Source organism: Podarcis raffonei, chromosome 8, assembly GCF_027172205.1.
Source record: "Podarcis raffonei isolate rPodRaf1 chromosome 8, rPodRaf1.pri, whole genome shotgun sequence".
Classification (NCBI taxonomy): domain Eukaryota; kingdom Metazoa; phylum Chordata; class Lepidosauria; order Squamata; family Lacertidae; genus Podarcis; species Podarcis raffonei.
The window spans coordinates 48584535-48602999 of NC_070609.1; the positions used below are offsets into that span (position 1 = coordinate 48584535).

The window sequence follows — 18465 nt, forward strand, 5'->3', positions numbered from 1 at the left end:
GCCTAAGCCGCTTTCGGCCTTCCAGGTGCCAGCAAGGTAGAGCGACTCCAGCTCGGAGAGGTCCGTTGCGCGGCTCTCCGCCCCAGGCAGCGGTGATTGGGTTCTGACGGGGGAGAAGGCGGGCCCAGATCTGGCACTCCAACGCCGTTGGCCGAGCGGCGTGCCCATCGCTTAGTGGGCGGAGAGAAGGACTAGCGGCGGCCCCGTTTGAAGCAGGAGATGGAGATGGAGGCGCCGGAGCGCGAAGAGGCCTGCGGTGAGGAGGCCGTGGCAGGGAACGCGCCCCTTGCCCCCCAGAGAAAGCCCCTCCCCCAAAGGCATCCCTCGCGGACCCCTCCCATCCCCCGCCTCGTGTACACCGGGGAACAAGGGCGGGGTCTGGAGGAGGAGGAGGCGCCCCCACCCTCGGCTCGCCCCGTCTCCCGGTTCTGATGGCCGCCTTTCTCCCCAGCAGAATGCCTGGGCCGCCCTCCGGCCTCCCGTGCCCTGAAGCGTCTCTTTGGAGAGCTCCGCGCCCTCTACCAAGAGCGCCTGCAGTGCGTGGGGATCCAGCTGGAGGAGAATCCGGAAGGCGCTCGCAAGGTATCTCCCCTCTTTCCCTTAATTGGGTCTCCCTTTGTACTAGGAGGTGTTCCCCCGAGCAACATCCTGCCCCCTCCTGCCAGGGTACTGCTGGCTCGCCCTCCACTGCCCAAAGGGAGTGGGCGCCCGACACACACATACAGGGCGGGATTTAGCTTTGATGAGGCCCTAAGCTACTGAAGGTAACGGGGCCCTTTATATGTCCAGCTGTCCTTTATCAACAACAAATTGTCGCTGTTAGAAATGAGCAAACCAGTGATATTTTAGAGAGCAGGCTAGCAAGCGTGGCCCATTTCTTACATCATAGGAGCCTACAAAACACAAAACACTGTTGCTGTATGTAGGTTTTATTTGTTTTTTAATCTTATATTTTGGAAATATACATCCAGGTTTTTTTCCTTTAATTTTTTTTTTTTTGGGGGGGGCAAGAGACTGGGGTCCTAAGCTATAGCTTGTTTAGCTTAAACATAAATACAGCACTGCACACATACCCCCATGACTGGTATTCCTGCAAAACTAGCGGCTGGTTTCTTAAATGGTTGTAACTGTTTGCTGTTTATCTCACAGCTTTATCAAGTTTGCAAGGTGTATCTGGGCCATCAGCTGCCAGACATGTTGGCACCATTGAGTTCTTGGGTGATCAACCCACTCAGCCTCTTGGCTATCTTCTTTCTGTTTGCATCCAAAATTAGATTGAGGTTGTGCACCTGTGGAAGCAGACTGGGAAATCCACATGGGCCTGGCATTTTCTTGCAGTGTTTTTCACAGCTGCTCTATTTCATGGAAAAATGAGGCCTACAGGCTCACCAGGTGTCCCTGGGGATCAGGACTAAGGCCCCTTGGAAACTTACCCAGGGTTAGGGTTGAGGGCACAGGTGGGTTGTTATGCTGATCATGTGCTGTGTTGCTGGAAAGTAAAGGGGCTGTATCTGGATGACTGAATCAAGCTCTCCAAGGAGTCTTGTTTTTAAAGGAGGACAAAGTCCAGAACTGACTGTTCCAGATAATGGATGCAGCTCTGCTCAGGTACTTCTGCCTTTGTGGACTGTTTCTGACAGGCTACTCTGTGTGGTGGAGATGCACAGCAGCACATTGGCTGACAAATTGTATCTGAGTGCAGCAAGCATAATAATAATTGATAATTTTCCCCAAGCCATGAGCAACCCTATAGCCAGGCCCCTTGATCCACTTCTTTCAGAAGTTCTGCCACTGAGTGCTGACAGGGCAGCTGGAACTTTCCACAAGAGCTCAGACTTCCTTCTGAGTTGTCTGGCTTGGCACACATAATTACCCAGATGCCATTTTTGGCACTTTTTTATATATTAGAAAGTGGGAAATGGAAAGAGATAATAAAGGTAGCTATATTTGGTCCATAAGTAAAATTTTATGTGAGCAGCCAAAATGTCACAAAATAACGTGCAAGTTTCCAGGTCTCTAGAACACTTCTTCAGGCTGGATGCCAAGCAGAACAGGGTAGAGGCAAAGAAAAGCTGGGTTAATGTTGTAGCACTTTAAAAAAAATAAATAAATATTTTTTATTAAGCTTTACATAACAAATTTCAATATAAACAATTCATTCACCTTCACGTTTAGGATTCTCTGAATGTTGTAGCACATTTAGTCAAAGTCTTATAAAGTGATATTCACAACCTAAGAAGTAGAATATAGTATAATGCAAGCCTCAAAAGAGTGCAGCTTTTAATATTGCTAGGAGTTATTAAGAATGAGAATAGGCAAAGTTACAACACTTTCATAAACAATGGAGAAAAAATACAACTAAGGATAGGATTGTTAATACTCCATCATCATTTTAGACCACATATACAGGTATTAATAACAACTATTAACTACATAAGGAGAGCAAAAGATCCTGGAACTGACAGCCAGTTCTGCTCTCAGCCTCATTCCACCTCCTGGTGAGGCCTCCATTCTGCAAATATGGGATTTTTGTATTCTGCATGGCTCATGTGCTTCCTCTGTCACTAGTAGGAGTGATAATCACATGGTGAGTTGACTCAAGTGCTGCCTTCACCCCACCAATACAGCTGTAAACAGCTGCCTGCCATTATGGACTTGCTCAGCAAAGGAGAGTCAAGAAAGGGTCAATGTCTCTGTCATGTTTATGCCAGTGTGGTCCTGTTGACCAAAGCAAAATTTAGGTGACATTTATGTGGCAGTGGGCCCAATCTTATTCTGGCATTGGATGCAGTTGTAGTTAGTGCTGAAAACTGGGTAGTGTGGGTATCTCTGGCAAATATTGTAGTGCTGGCCGTGTGATTATGCTGGCCTGTAAAGAGAAGGATGCTCCTTGGACATGGTCATTGTTTCTCTCATTTATCACCCTTGCATATGAGGTTTTGTAACTTCATGTTGCTGTGTTTTAAGGAAAGGCTTGGGTCCCATTGTAGATTGTTTGTGCTCATGAGTTCTTATGATCTCGCTGAGCATCCAGACTCCCAAGTGGCTCCTGAGCAGGGTGCTGGAAGGTGAGGGATCCTAGAGTCTCTGGCTGGGTGACCATTGACATTTGCATGTACCTCGAACCCTCTTCATCACTCTTTCTGTGTAGAAACCTTATCCTTCTACCTTCTTTTGTTCAGATAGGGAATATTCCTGGCAAATAATGACCAGTGTAGAAACTAACTAGCCCATTTCTGAAAAATAAGGTGGCCTTGTATGAAGGGCATATTATTTGTGTTGGCTTTGGTAGTTGGTCTTGGGGTGCAAAAATATTGAAAGGTTTTGCTCTGTGCCTGCATGACAGCCATCAGCCTGTATTGAATTCTACAAATAGCATACGTGAAAGGTCTTGGAGATGGGGAGACTGCCCGTTCCCTCCCCCGCTGGTATTTTTAGCTGGATGAGAGAATTAGAGTGCTGGTGCGCTCTTGTCCAGGGTTCCTACTCACCCTTCATTCAAGCAGAGTAAATGCAATCTCCAATACCGTTCTTAAAAAAAATCTCTGAAGAGCCAGAGCACTGGAGGGCTTCAAATGAGCTGTGGAATAGAAGCAGTTCATTAGACACTTAGTTTCTATCTTTGGAAACTAAAAGCCTAGAACAAAACAGGAGGCATTTCATCCTCTGCCAGATCGGATGAGAAATGTAGAGGGGGTAGTGGTTGTCAGATGAAAGATAGGGAGTGAGGCAGCATGAAAGTGGAACTACCCCCAGTGAGAGCCAAAACATTGCCACTTTAGAGCAGGGTGTGTTCCTGAGAATGGGGAGCAAAAGCCAGCCCCTGGTATGCGTGTGCCTTGAATATTGTGGCTTCTGGAAGATCATTTGGGGAGCTTCTGCAATGATGAAAAAGGGCTGTGTTTGGCTTGCCTGTGCCTTGGCCAGGGGCTCCCTTTTTCCAGGAAGATGCCTCTGCTGTATGGAGGGGTATAACCCTAATGGCTGGTTGTATGCCATTAAAAGGTATTGTACACTCATAAAAGAATGACATTTTGATCAATGCTGTTATAAGAATTACTGTCTTGACACAGGAAAGCTTTCCTGTTGCAAGTTTAAAAATATGCATTTAAAAGCTTTTTATTGAATACCTTTGCAGCATCCCTGAGAAATCAGCCGTTTTGGTGTGAGGTTGCTCTGAAGTGCTCCTTGGTGTAGCCGGGGTGCAAAGCTGCTCTTTGTGACTGGAAAGAAGAAGGGATTTTGGGCTCAATTATTGCAGAGGCAGAGGGGGAATCTCCTTAGGCACATACCCTACAAAATCAAAATTTGCTACTTTAAAAAAAGAGAAAAGAAAAAGCACGTACTTAGTTTTATTTTTTTACTTTTGGACAGTTACTCCACCAGCCCTCTTTTCCACCTTTGGGCCTGGAAACTGATCAAGAGTGCATTTGCAAAGGTGCGTGGACTCAAGCACCTCTCCATCACATCCTCCTGCTGCTTAATTGTAGATGTCACATGTAGTTTGATCCTTGTTTGTCTTTGCAGGTAAAAGCTTTACCTGTTGAAGGGGTCTTGATTCCAGTTGGCCTCTCAAATGTGTTTGTCAAACCCCTTCGCAACTGAGTCATTGCAATAACTATCCTGGCAGTGCTGTGTCAATCCAAGGATTTTGTATAGATGCCTGTTGAGACTCCAGCCCAGAGTGTATGCGAAGGAACATACTCCAGAGAAAGAGAGCGCGAGCGCCTGTGGCAGTTGACCTGCACTGTATAACTGATCCTGCCTAACAAGCAACCTGTTGAGTGACTGAATGGTGGGGACTTGTGTCATGGCAGGGACAGCCTGGATCCAGCTGAGTAATAGCCACAGGAGCCTAGAGCTTGGGGAACACAACACAAGCCCTGGGAAATCTGGGCTTCTGCTCTGAACTGGCATTGGTTCATCTGAAGCTTCTGAGTTCTGGAGCGAGCTAGTGCACAGAATGTCTTTTGTCATCCCTTTGTTTCCTGTTGATCCCCTGCCCCCAGTCAGATGCCAGCAGCTCCTTTTTTTCATTATGCTGTCCTCTGTGCAGGTGCAGTTAGGAGTGCTGTGTTGGTTTGAGGGCCTCATCCTTTGGACTGCTTTGCAGCTGTTGTGTTTAGGCCTTACAGGGGGGAAAACACATCACATTCAGAACAGAGGCCGGCCTTTGTTTTGTTAGTGGGATGCGCCCTGATTTTAACAGCAAAAGGGATGCACAAGAGGAGGGAGTGGAACTCTAAGCCTGTCCTTGCCACCTAACCACATGGCCTTGCAAAGCCTCCTTCTTTTGCCTGGTCTTATTGTTTAGTTTCTCTGTTAGGGGTTGACCCATGACAGAGTCTTTTCATTGGTGGTTCCCCATTTGTGAAATGCCCTGTCAGCAGTGCTTGTATTTACCAACAAATTTTAAAACCCCAGTGACAAGCCCCACTTGCCAAGAAACAATCAGGAGTGCACTTTAAGTTTCCCAATAGTTCCACACCTAATGTCATAAGTGGATGAGTGTGACTTGGGGCGGAAAAGGCCTAGGAGGCAAAATGAGAACTGCTGCTGTGCCTAATGAGTGCCCCACCGCCAGGAGGGCCAGAGATTCCCCACAGTTGGTCTTTGTGGGAATTGTTGCAAGTAAAAAGTGTGTGCACAAAGATTATTTCCTGCAAAGCTCCACAGAAGTCTATTTTTTTTTCTTAGCTAGTTTTGGGATCTCTGTTAGGAAAGTGCTGAAAGATTTCCTCTTCCACCACCCCACCTTTCTCTAAACTGGCTGCTCCTGCCTTGGCAGGTGTTTCTCTGTGTGAATACTTGGTTGGGAAAAGAGATTCCTTGGGAGGGTTTGCTATTGCTGTTTTACTGTTGCTGTTTTGGAGAACATAAAGGCATTCTGGCAGCTTTGTGTGAACATATATTACTTTTCTTTTTTAAATTTGAAAATTTGTAGAGGATTTTGTTAAATAGCCTATTGATGATAGCCCTGTCTTCAGTGTCCACACATTGTAGGATTCTTATCTGTGGTGTCAATGTACTGCCCCCCCCCACATTTCTAAGCATATAATACTACTTCCAACTAATACTTCTAACTCTGCAAAGTTAGTCTATATAGTTAAACTGCTATGGAGCAGAAGGCGATGAATATTCACAAATTATTTTGGTGAGCAGCAGGATTGAAATGTGCTGGATGCCGTGAAAGCTTTTCATTTCTTGAATTACAGTTTTTATGTAGAAATTTCTCAACCAGTTTATCTTGGAATCGCTAGAATGTGGAAGGCCCACCAAGGTCTGGCTTGTGTAACCTGTTTTCTGTAGAGACATGTTTATTGGCAAATATTGCTTTTGTCCTCCTCCTTCCAAACCAAGTCTGATCTTGGTGGATTGTTTGCTAATGTTGCATGCTGTAGCTACAAGAGGGCTGTAACTCGATGGCAGAGCACACAAAGCTGTGCACACTGAAGGTTCCAGGTTCTGTCCCCAGCAGCATCTCCAGGAAGGACTGGGAAAGACTCCTATCTGAACCTCTGGGAAGCTGCTGCTGGTCACTAGAGAAAATATTGAGCTGGATGGACTGACTCAGAAAAATAGTTTGCTGATATTACAAACTGTTTGACTGAGGGGTGTTGCTTCCTGTGGCGCATGCATGTACGGTATATTCCTTTTGTTCTGTCAATTTATTTTCAAACTTGTTTTGCAGGCTTTGGACACACTACTAAAACCTGACCAGAGGGAGCAGCAGACAAGGAAAATAGAGATCCAGAATACTGGTTGGGTCTCTTTTGAACCTTCTTTTTGTCTGCATTGGGGCAAAATTCAGCCTCTGTTATTTGGTGGAAAGTAACAAGGGTGATGAGGGAAGGCTGGAGCTCAGTGGCAGAGCACACCATTGATCATGTTGGCTGGGGCTGATGGGGAACTGGAGTCCAATAACATCTGCAGAGAGAGGCCACAGGTCTCTCACCCTTAGTGTATACCCTGCCTTTCTATCAAACATTTACTATAATCACAAGAAAACAAACAATAAAAAACCCAGTGATACAATCCCAACAAGATGGAGATACTGTTTGTGGGTGGTTTGCTTGCCCAAGGAAGTGATATTCAGCCAGTTCTGGCCTGATCTGTCTGCCTGCTAAATATCAGGAGTGCAGTTAGAACTTGTATATCCAGCTTTGACTCGGGAAGCGCTGCTATTCTCAGTAGCTCTGAGTACTTTTCACCAGCTTTGGTCTGTGGCCTCCTACACCCGCTTTTTGCACTGTTCCCTCCAGTCATCCAGGCTCTGGAAATCTCAAAACAGTATTATTGTAATGTGTTATAGTTGAGGCTGTCTTTGGAGACAATTTGGAAACTGTGGCTACTTCAGAACACAACTGCTGACCTGGGCTGGGTGACAACATTCTCTCTCTCTCCCTCCCTCCCTCCCTCCCTCCCTCCCTCCCCCCAAAAAACGTTAAGACAGTCCCACTAGCTCTCAGTTAATTACTGAGCTCAATTCAAGGTGCAGGGCCTTTTTTCTTAAATCCAGAAGGGTTCTTCTTATGCTCCTGTGGCTTTGAAATTTCTGAAGAGCTCCATTGTTTGGCCACTGATGGGCATTCCAGGCTGATTTGATCTTTCCGTAGAAGATTACTTGGATTAATGAGATCAATCAGGCTCAGAGACTCAGCTGCAGTTGGACTGACGATCAAGCTGGATATGTGTTAGCCAGGCATAGAGCTCTGTACTGCCAGCACATTACTTCCGTTGCCAAGAAGTTGTTGTCTCTTTTACACACGCAGAGTGAAACCTCTGGTTTCTGAAAAGGAAGGCTAGAATAGTATTAGTGTGTTGTCCCACATTCAGCTTGCACAGCTGCCCATAGCTCCAAAGGCTGTCAGGAAGATCTCTGTGCCCTAGTTAGAGAAACTGCAATAAGCCATACTCTTCTGACGCTCTTGGCAAGTGGCTGTCGCAGTCCCTCGTAGTTTTAACAAGCTGTAAATGTTTGGTGGGCAATGCTGCTTTTGGTTCTTGAGAGAGGAGGTCTTGAAGTTCTGGCTCTGGATGTTGCTACTCTTTAATGCTGATGATTCTGGTGTCTCCTTCTGACCCTCTTCTTTTTTGGCCCTCTTTCTCAGCAGCACATCAGCCTCGGTTCCCTCTCCCTCCCCACTCCCTTGCTCACAACACACAGACTCTCCCTCTCATGTCCTTTTCTCCTCCTCACTGAATTCATCTTTGGCTTCCTTAGTGAAAACTGTGCTGTTCTTCTCCTGTTTTTAGATTAATCTGCCTCTGTAGCTGGAATTTTGCAGCAGCTCATCCAGTGGCTGGGCTAACAGGATCCAGCATACTTAGTTTTATCTCTCTTCCATGTGGTGCCAATATCTTGTTTCACAAGTAGATTTCAGAAGCTGGTGCTCTGTGGACTCTTGCTCAGCCCCCAGTATGCAAAACACTGGAACTATCTGCATCCCTGGTTTTGGTCACTGATGGGTGCTGGGGAGAGGGGGCGCTGCAGATTTTCCAGTTCAGCTTCCTTCTGGATTGGCTGCCACAGATCCCTCCCTAATGCACGCCCCCTCTCATTTGTGGGTTTATTTATTTGTTTCATTTTTGGAAGGTATGGGCTGCCCTTCAGTATAATATTTCCAGGATATCTTTCAAATAAAAAGGAAAAAAAAAATACATAAACACCAAAACCATAAAATCAAAGGGCATCTGATAAAAGCAATGTAAAATAGCCACAATGATTTGTTAAAAGATCTACGGAAGCAAATAGATCTCCATCTGGTGCCAAAATGGCATTGAAGTTGGTGTAGAGTGAGCTGCCTTATAGGACAGCGGTGTCACCACCAAGGAGTCCCTCCCTCTGTGCCCTGTCCTCGTCATCCTCTGCATGGAGCACTTTCTGCCCCACCCTCTCTTTCTCTTCTGGAGAAAGTGGAGCAATTGGAGTGTCTTTATGTAGAATCATGGCTATACCATTTTAGTTTGTGGGGTGGAGTGCAGAGGTGGATGCTCAGATCTGCAGAGTGCAAAGTCTTTTGCTCCACCCCTTGTTGACCGCCCAGTAGCCTGGCTTGGACTTGTCTGTGCTGATGACAGTCTAGACTGCGTTTCACATTTGCACTGTAATTACTGGTAGTTAATTATTTTTAATAATTATATTCCACCTTTCCTCCAAGGAGCTCCAGGTTACTTAAATGGTTCCCCCTCTTACAACAACTTTGTGCTGCAGGTTAGGCAGTGGAAGAGCCAGGATTTGAATTTGGGCCCGTCCAGTCCAAGTCTACTATGTCACATCATAAATTATAGAGTTTGAAGCATCCCTGTTGTTTACGACTTACATATGAGTACTAATGCCTGGGAATTCCTAGGGATTCCCCTTCAGTTTCTTGGAGTTCAAGGTTCCATATCCAGCTTGTTCATGGCTGTCATTTGCATGCCAGAAGGATCTCTCCCTCCCTCAATTCTTTTGGGGAAGCAGCACAAGTCCAGGAAGAACAGCTCTCTCCATTCCTTCTGGTGTGCTTACTGCAATTCTGGCGCTCTTGTTCCCAGACAGTTTCCTTTAACAGTCTGCCCTAACTCTGCAGCTCTGGATTCTGTATGGGAGAGGGGGAGGCCTTTCTCTTCCCACCCTCCCACATCCAAAGTATCTGGGGACACTTTGCTTCTCTTTCCAGAGATTTTGACATGATTATTGTCATAGGGAACCTGAAGCCATGGAAGTTAGCCCCAAAGTTTGCAATACTCAAGGGACTCTTGTGAGTCTTAGTCCTCCGAGCCTGAGGTTTTCCTCCCCACCCCCTAAAAACACCTCCTTTTAACATCCCTGGGGGCATATGTGGAGTTTCTGCTGAAGCCAAGAGTAGCTTTGCTTTGCATGGGTAATTAACTGGATCATGTAACAGACAAAAATGTTTTTCCTGTACTGCGGTAATAATAAATCTGTTGCTACTTCTGGCCTGCTGTGTTTTGACCATAGTTGGAGATGTCTAATGACCGAGTGATTTTTCTCCCACAAAGTTCAAATAACAACAAAGAACCTGCTTCATTCCAATAGGACTGGCAGGCAAGAATAAGGAACTGCCAATGCCTCCATAGGATCAAGTGAGGAGCTGCATCTTTTTCTCAGAGTTTGGAACTGTTGAAAGATGTGGCAAAGTTCAGGATTCTCCAGTCATGCCTAACCTGTGGCAGAGGCTTTGCATAGATTTCCCCATAGGCCAGATTCTCCCCAATTCCAGCTCATGGTGCTCAGGTGCTTCAGCACTCCCTTGCAGATTAAAAAACACACATGTAATATTGTGTTTCTGTCATGGGCCGTCAGTAGCACTGATTGAAGGTTTGGATAAAAAGGTGGCGATATTGGAGCCTTTTTAGTTTGGAAAAAAGCTTGAGTTAAGGGAAGATATGCAGGAGGTATATTGGATAAAGTGAAAAAGATGGATTTCACTTTTAGCAAAGGCCATTCAGTGAAGCTGAATGTTGGGAAATTCAGGACAGACAAAAGGAACTACTTTTTCACACAGCACATAGTTAAATGATGGAATTCCTTGATACAGGATGTAGTGATGATGATTGCCACCAACTTGAATTAGACAACCTCCTGGAGGACTTATCCAGTACTTATCCTACTAGCCATGATGGCTGTGTATTAATTACCTTCAGTGCCAGAGGCAGTATGCTGGGAATCGCAAGTGGGCAGAGGTCCTGCTTTTGGAGTTCCCATTGGGCCATCTGGTTGGGCCCTGTGAGAACAGGATGCTAGACCAGATGGGCCTTTGACCTGATCCAGCAGGGCCAGTGTGGTGTAGTGGTTAAGAGCGATAGACTCTTAATCTGGAGAACCAGGTTCGCTTCCCTGCTCCTCCACATGCAGCTGCTGGGTGACCTTGGGCCAGTCACACTTCTTTGAAGTCTCTCAGCCCCACTCACCTCACAGAGTGTTTGTTGTGGGGGAGGAAGGGAAAGGAGAATGTTAGCCGCTTTGAGACTCCTTAAAGGAAGTGAAAGGCGGGATATCAAATCCAAACTCTTCTCTTATGGGAACATACATTGATGCTGAATGTGTGGGGTGTCAATTATGTATTTATATTTATCAGTAAGAGACATGAAGGAGTACCCTTGGGGAGGTGGGCAACTGTCAAGGGGGCTCTACAAAATGGAGTGTAGAAGCAGGGTCGCATCTTCTTCCTGCCATTTCTGCCTGTGATGAGACAAGTAGCTATGGCTTCTAACACCACAAATATTGGGCTGGCAGGAAAGGTGAAGGCAGTGAGGGAGAGTTGTGGCTAGACAAGAAATGATTCTGTGGAGGCTGTTTTCCATTGTACTTTAGCCTGCCTTCCAAATCACATGTTTGCTTATGCACCTGAACTTATATAGCATCAACTGCATCAGTATTCCTCATTTTTTTGAAGGTGTAACTTTCCTTGCTCACGCACTATAGCTTTGCTCAAGTGACCTTCTACACATATCCTATCTGTACATTAGCACGGCTTAGGAATGTGTTTGTCTCTTCTGTCTAAAAATACCCAGCTGGTAGGATTCACGATCCATGAAGGCTAATTGAAACAATTTCTCTTCAGGTTTTGGCAGGTGATGCATGCATCTTAAGCATTAATATCTATAAACTGAATAGTTAATGAATCTAGGCTCTAATAATGAATTAGAAACACTGAAATTATCAGGATGTGGAGGAGAATTTTCAGTCACGTTTGCTTATTAAAAGCTTGCTACTTAATAAGCTAATCACTTTATTTGACCCCAAAGGAGTAGCTTGGCTAATTAGGAACAGGTTTCCATGTGCCAAAACTTTACTAGTGAAGACTTCTGGGTGAACTCCTTCATTTTTGGTAGCTACTGGGAAGCACAGTTTTGCTGCCCTCCTTTTCCTTCTCCCAGCAGCTAGAAGGGAAAGGTGGCTGCCTATCTTGGCACAAGTGAACTTGCAAACCCACTAGGTGAGCTGGCGCTGGCTTTGTCTCATGGCAACATGGATTTGGTCCCTTCTGCTGTTCTCCAGCAGGGAATTGGCCAGGGCAACTGCCTCTTTGAAGGGCTAAGAGGGACATCCTGGGAATGGAGACATGAGTTAGGGACATTTGTGGCTTGGTGCTAGGTCATTTTTGGCCTTTCTGTGGCCGAAAAGCTCAATGTTGTGATTAAGTCCCTGTACAGTCAAAGACTATGGCACTGTGAGGTGACACCCCTGATGGTTTAAGATGAGAGGTTCTGGAAAGAGCAGCTAGAACCCTCTCTTCATTTATTGCCTCTTCCTCCCGCCTACCTGCTGCCATTCCCACATATCCTTCTCTCAGAAAAGAAAGACACACTTGAGTTGAAAGAGATGTTCTGGCTGCAAAGTTCTGCATAGGCTGCCTGAAGACAGTGGCTTCCTAAGGTTACTAAGTGATTCTGGTAGGCAGAGGGCCAGACCCAACTGTTTCCTGCAAAAAGTAGCTCCAGCTGCTTCCTGCAAAGGCAAACAAGACCTGGATAGGAAGGCCCTTTTCTGAAGTTTGGTTTCTCCCCCACCCCTCCAGGTGGACTAGGAACATACTCAACTCCACATTCTGGGTCCTCATGGTGGGGTCTGTCATTGTTGTCGGCTGGTTTCTGAGCCAAACCACTTTCTCAGAAAATGCCCTCTGGGGTAGACCCAGTCTGCTGTCCTTGTTTCCTAATTCTCAACACTGAGTCGGGTGTCTGAGGCTCTACTTTTTCTCTCTTCTCCATGTGCAGATGGAGGTGAGGCTTCTACAGGCCTACATCATAGATCTGAGTGACCAGAACACCATCTTGATTCAGACAGTGGAGGAGCTGGAGAACCAAATGCTTGACCTCATGAAACTGGCTGCAGCTGAGGACAAATTTCAGGTATGTGTAGGGGCTGGATGTGGGGTCACAATCCTGGGTTCCAAGGCACAAATTTCCTTGCTGATAGCTGTGGGTCTGCCTGTTTAAGGCAGCGACAGGATGCCCAACTCCATTCACTCTGAAAGAGACACTTCTACATTAACTGAAGTTGCAGCACCGTGTTAACCACAGAAAAACCTTTGTGTCATATTTTTGTGCCTTCTGAGTTAACTTCCTGTTTCTTTTAGCACCCCTGGTGACCTTTTCGCTTCTCTCCATCACTGTAGGCCTTTCAGCTCCCATCTTTATTAGCCCTCCCTTGAAATTGTTGATTTTCTAGCAGAAATATATAAGGGTTTGTTAAATCATCCAATTTACCAGAGGCTATTAGAGGGTAGCCAAAATAAATCTAATTTATTTATTTTAAATATATATTATGGAGGAGGCCAGAAATTACAGGCTTCTTAGCCCATTGTATAAGTTGGTGGAAAGCACAATTGAAACTTGAATAATTACCGTATTTTTCGTCCCATAGGACGCTCCGATCCATAGGACGCACCTAATTTTTTGGGGGGGGAAATAAAGGGGGGGAAATTTCCTTTATTTCCCCCCCAAAACCAGGTCGGGGAACAGCGGGATGGCGGCGCTGCGCCTCCCCGCTGTCCTCCGAGCTTGTGGGGCTGGCCGATGTCTGCCCGGCGCGCGGGGCGCTCTGCTTCAGGGCTCTCCATGCTGCGGATGTCTGCCCGGTGCGCTCTGCTTAAGGGCACTATGTGCGCCGGGCGGCAGGCTGCTATCCTCAGCCTAGGGAGCCCTGTGGCAACTCCCGCGGGCTCCCCAGGCTTGCTGATAGCTTCCTGAAGCCTGGAGAGCGAGAGGAGTCGGTGCCACCGATCGCTCTCGCTCTCCAAGCTTCAGCGAAAGCCTGTATTCGCCCCATAGGACGCACACAGCTTTCCCCTTCATTTTTGGAGGGGGAAAAGTGTGTCCTATAGGGCGAAAAATACGGTAAACATTTAAAACAGCCCCTCCCTCAATGTGGTACCCCCCCCCCAGATCTTTTTGGACAACTGCTTGCATCATCCCTGAGACTAAATATGTTAGATGGGGCTGATGCGAGTTGTAGTTAGAAACATCCGGAGGGCTCCAGGTTAAGGAAGCCTGGAACAGAAAATACAAGCCTTTCAGAGGAAGAGTTATGGGGGGGTTGCCGAGGGGAATCTTGCCTTGCCAGCCTTTCTGGAGTTCTTTGAGAGGGTTGGTACACAGAGAGATCCCAGTAAACTTTTTGTGTTTGGACCTCCAAGTGGCTTTTGGCAGACTCCATCCCCAAAGGCTTCAGTCCTGGAATAAGAGAACAGGCCTTGCTTTGCTATCAGTAACTGCTTAGAGAGACAGCATAGGAATAAATGGACAGTTTCTGCAGTAGAGGCAAGGAGGGAGTGGGGTCACCTGAGGACCTGTTTTGGAACCAGGCTATGTCACTGAGTCACAAATGAACTGGAGGCTGGAGTGAATGGTGAGATGACTAGTTTGGCAGTTGACTCCAAACTACTTCAGGAGGGTAAAGACTTGCACAAATTGCAAACAACTCCAAAGGGAGTGCCTGCCAGCTATGCAGAGGTGCCATTTAGTGTAAGTCAACCTGAATTTCTGTGTATTAGGGAAAAATAATCCTTAATGTTCATATAAGACCCTGATAGGGTCTTAAAGTGGGGTCTTAAGCTGACTTTCTAAGGAAGTATTGGGACTGGAATGGTGTAAAGTTCAGTGCAAAATCCAGTTCTGTATGTAGCTGGGGTGGGTGGGAAAGGAAAATTCCAAGCTGGGGCCTGGAAAGGTGGTGTTCAAGGAGCTTAATGGCTCTATGTTCATCTCTGGCACTGCTGCAGTTGTGCACCTTTCTGGTTGTCCCTTCTCAAAAGAATGCAGCAGAGCAGGAAAAGGGCAACCTGAGTGATCAGGAGGTTAGAGCACCTTCTCTATGAGGTGCAATTAAAGCCTTTAATGGTTTTTAGATTAGAAAAGAAAGAGCTTAATAGAAGCTCATTGAATTATGCATCATGTGCAGAACATGGAACAGAGAGGAGTTTTTCTCCCTTTCTTATTAGAACTTGAGGCCCACCAATGAAAGGATTAACAGATGATGGTATGTCTTTACACAATGCAGTTCACTTGTGGAATTCCTGAAATGGGATGCTGTGGTAAACGCTGGTTTTTTCCTAGCTTGAAAAGTGGATTCAGCAAAGTCTTGGAGTTGAATTCTCTGGGTGCTGTTCAACTAAAGTTTACTCAGTATTGACCTGTTGAAATTAATGGATCAAATTTACCATAGTCATGTTCCTTAATTTCAGTGGGTCTACTCTGAGTAAAGCTTAGATGAATACTACCACCCCCCTCTACAACTCTTGGTCATTGCAGCTCCATGTTCAGAGGCAACATACCTCCAAGTACTCATTGCTAGAGAGCAGAAGGAGGAGGACCCCCTCTGTTTGTGGGATAGTAGGCTTGGGAAGACTTGCCTTATTCTCACATCCAGCAAGCTGTGCTTCTCTATCAACTCTGCTTTGTCTCTTCAGCTCATTGCACATGCCCTTTTCCTCTCTTGTCCCATCAGTTACTGTGCTTTTCCCCTTTCAGTTTCCTTGCCTTTCCTCCCAGCCAACCCACTGCAGAAATTGTTTTCTGTCCCACTAGCATTCTGGGATCGCCCTCAAACCTACAATAACCTCCCTGGTTTTCCTTTTTCCTCTCTTTTCACAGGTTCTTCTGAATCTCTCTACATCTTTTCCCTGTTTCAATGGGTCTTTCTGAATCCCCTTCTCTTGTTCTACAGGTCTTTTGGCAAGCCTCCTCCCTCATTTCTCTTTCTTCCGGTAGCTGTCAACTCATGGGGGGAGGCATAGAAATTAGCAGGTTAACCTTTTCACATCATGAAGATGAGTCACTTGTACATCAAATTACAGCTCCGATGACCAATGGAAAAGCTGGAAACCCTACTCTTTCCCCACCAGACAGGACTTTCTCTCCTTAGAGCTCTCAATTTCCACCCTTTCTCCCCCCCCTTTTTTTTTTTTTTGCTCTCTGACCTCCACTCCACCTTACCCCTCCTCCTCTTCCTCTTTCCTGAGTTTGGCAACAAAGGCAGCTTCCCCTTTCCCAGCACTTAACCTGGTGCAGGAATCTCTGCCCCAGTTGAACAGAACCACTGGCCTTTTCTCTGCTACATGCCCTTAGGCAGAAAAAAGGGCAGCCTGTAGTTGGGCCTGTGTGTGTGCTGGCCCCACAGATTGTACTGCGAATGAGAGGACCCATGGGCCAGTCTTCCCATCTCCCCCTCTTGAAGAATCTTGTCCCTTACTGCAGCAAGTGGCTGTTGCCTGATTCATAAGGTTGGGAGAAATGCGAATCCAGGTTGCAGGGTGAGAGGGGCCAGCAGGGTGTTCCTGCTCTTCCCAAAGCTTTAGAGTGCTAGGTAGACCATAACAGATGGCAAACAGAAAACTGAGCTAAGAAGAAAATGTGGGAAAGAAAACTCAAATTTGTTGATTGCATATATGACAGAGATATTGTTTAATTGCGTGTGTGTGTGTGTGTGTGCGCGCACACACACACACACACAATGGCCAAACACATACTGACAAATTCTTCATCGGTAGCCTTGTGTCCTTTAAAAACATAATAGCTGGACAATTTGATAACTGCTTATTGGTGGAGGACCAAACCCTCAACTGCAACCATTTGTTATGTATAGGAATTCTGAATGAACACTTCAGCCCCCTGCTGACGTCCTTTATTCTATGCATTCCTGGTTATTTGTGCTGCTGATGGTATAGGGGTGCTTATCTACCTGAACCTGCTTTCAATATCTTTGTGCCTGCAAAAGTTTTGGGGTGGACATACAGCTTCTTTTCCAGACAGTGCATGTCCCGTGGCTTCCTGGTGAAATCCTGCTTTTGTTGCACTAGAACACGGATGTATCCAGATGGCAGTAATGCAGCAACCCTGAGGAAGTGTTGCAGAACAACCAAAGTAGAATGATGTGTGGTTGGCCCAGTATAAATCCACCACTGTTAGGCTATTATTGTGTCAATGACATGTTGCATAATACAGCTGCAAAAAAACCATCGGTCTGGGGTCCCAAAACTGTTCCTCAGCAGTCACCTAGAGTTGTCCCATTCTCTTTCCATGGCTCTGGGGAAAGGAGTGTGGGACAAGGGCTTTTAGCTTCCTTGGGTGTCTGCTGTCTCCTTCCTATGCCACAAGGCTGCAAGGGTAAGGGCAACTCCAGACAGGCTTGAAAAGTGCTTTGTTTGGTGGTGGTGGTGGTGGTGTGTGTGTGTGTGTGTGTGTGTGTGTGTGAGAGAGAGAGAGAGAGAGAGAGAGAGAGAGAGAGAGAGAGAGATATGGTATAGGATGGTCAATAGTGGGTGCATGGCCATGCGCTCAAAGAACCTCAGTGTTAACAAGCACCCTCAAATTAGTCATCTAACAGAAAACAGACAGCAGCACATTGGCATGTTTGGAGGCCACATCTTGAATCCTTTCTTTAGGGTTTGTGCAGATTTTAATTTGGCCTAAAGCCATAGAATTCCCCCTTCTTTCATGCATTTTAAGCCTCCCTGTGCTCAGGAAGATTCTGTTTTCTCTAAGACAAGGGCAATCTTGTACTTGTTTTCCACTTTAAATAGTTCATTGTTTCCTAACCAAACTGTGGGGTCCATCAAAAGCTGGAAAGTGGGCAAAGGGCAGTTCATGCTGCTCTGCCTACCGAGGCCCCTTCAGTCAGTTCTGGCTTTCTCCTCAAATGAGTGGTTCTGTTGGCATCTTGACTTGCATTGCAGGGGTAATGAGCTGCTCCTGCCCAGGAGCCTGCTTGGCCTGGCCTGCAGACAACCATTTGCCCACTCTCTCCCAGGTAGGCAGCACTGGGTGAGCTCTTCTCTCTTCCCTTCTGTGCTTAGCTTTGCCTGCTGGCGCAATCCAGGATGTGGGGAGAGGCTGCACAGAGCTCCCTGGATTCCCAGAGCTACAGAGACACCTGCTGGGCAGTGCTGGGAGTGGCAGCAGGTGGCTGGAGCTGTATGCGCATGCCTGGCTCTTGCTTGGGCCTCCATCAGCTGGGCTTGTTTCTTTTGCCAAATGCCCACTTGGACCTATGACGGTGAGGGCAACGGCTTCTGAATGGCAGCTGGCAAGAGAGCCTTCCTAACGCTGATTTGCAAGGTGTTGGCAGCAAACTCTGCTTTGTTCTGTCACAGATGTCTGCTGGGATGGGCAGACCTTCACCCCAGTCTGGCCTGGCAAGTCCTGTGGCCAGCTCTCCCAGCCCTGCTCTGCCCTGTCAGCCCTGCCCTGAGGAAGCCTCTTTCCTAGTATGTTCTCTCCGTAGCTCTTTGGGTTTCAACTGCAGGACCAAGGGCTCATTGGGGGGGGCAGGTTTCAGCTTCTCAGTATGACTGGTGGTTCCTTGAACCAGTAAGAGAAGTGTGGGAGTTCAGCCCTTTTGGGTTTTTTTACTTTATTTTTATTTTCCCACCTCTGTGCTAAGGAGGAATAATAAGCAGAAAATTCCTCTCTACCTGATTATCAAAGTAGCAGAATAGCTGTCCCCTTGCAACCCCA

General features: G+C 46.6%; 1 protein-coding gene across 9 annotated transcripts in view; it reads left to right on the top strand.

The window, feature by feature from the left end:
• Positions 1–102: 102 nt before the first annotated feature.
• The window catches only part of PMFBP1 (polyamine modulated factor 1 binding protein 1), an 85235-nt gene continuing 66872 nt past the window's right edge, over positions 103–18465 (top strand). For 3 of the 9 annotated variants that reach the window (XM_053399849.1, XM_053399850.1, XM_053399846.1), the window contains exons 1-3: positions 114–256; positions 455–582; positions 12727–12861. In XM_053399849.1, the coding sequence (XP_053255824.1) occupies positions 220–256; positions 455–582; positions 12727–12861 (300 nt within the window). In that variant the 5' untranslated portion in view covers positions 114–219. Of the gene's footprint in view, positions 257–454; positions 583–12726; positions 12862–18465 lie in introns of all 9 variants that reach the window. The other 6 variants (XM_053399843.1, XM_053399845.1, XM_053399844.1 and 3 more) reach the window with 4 other exon arrangements.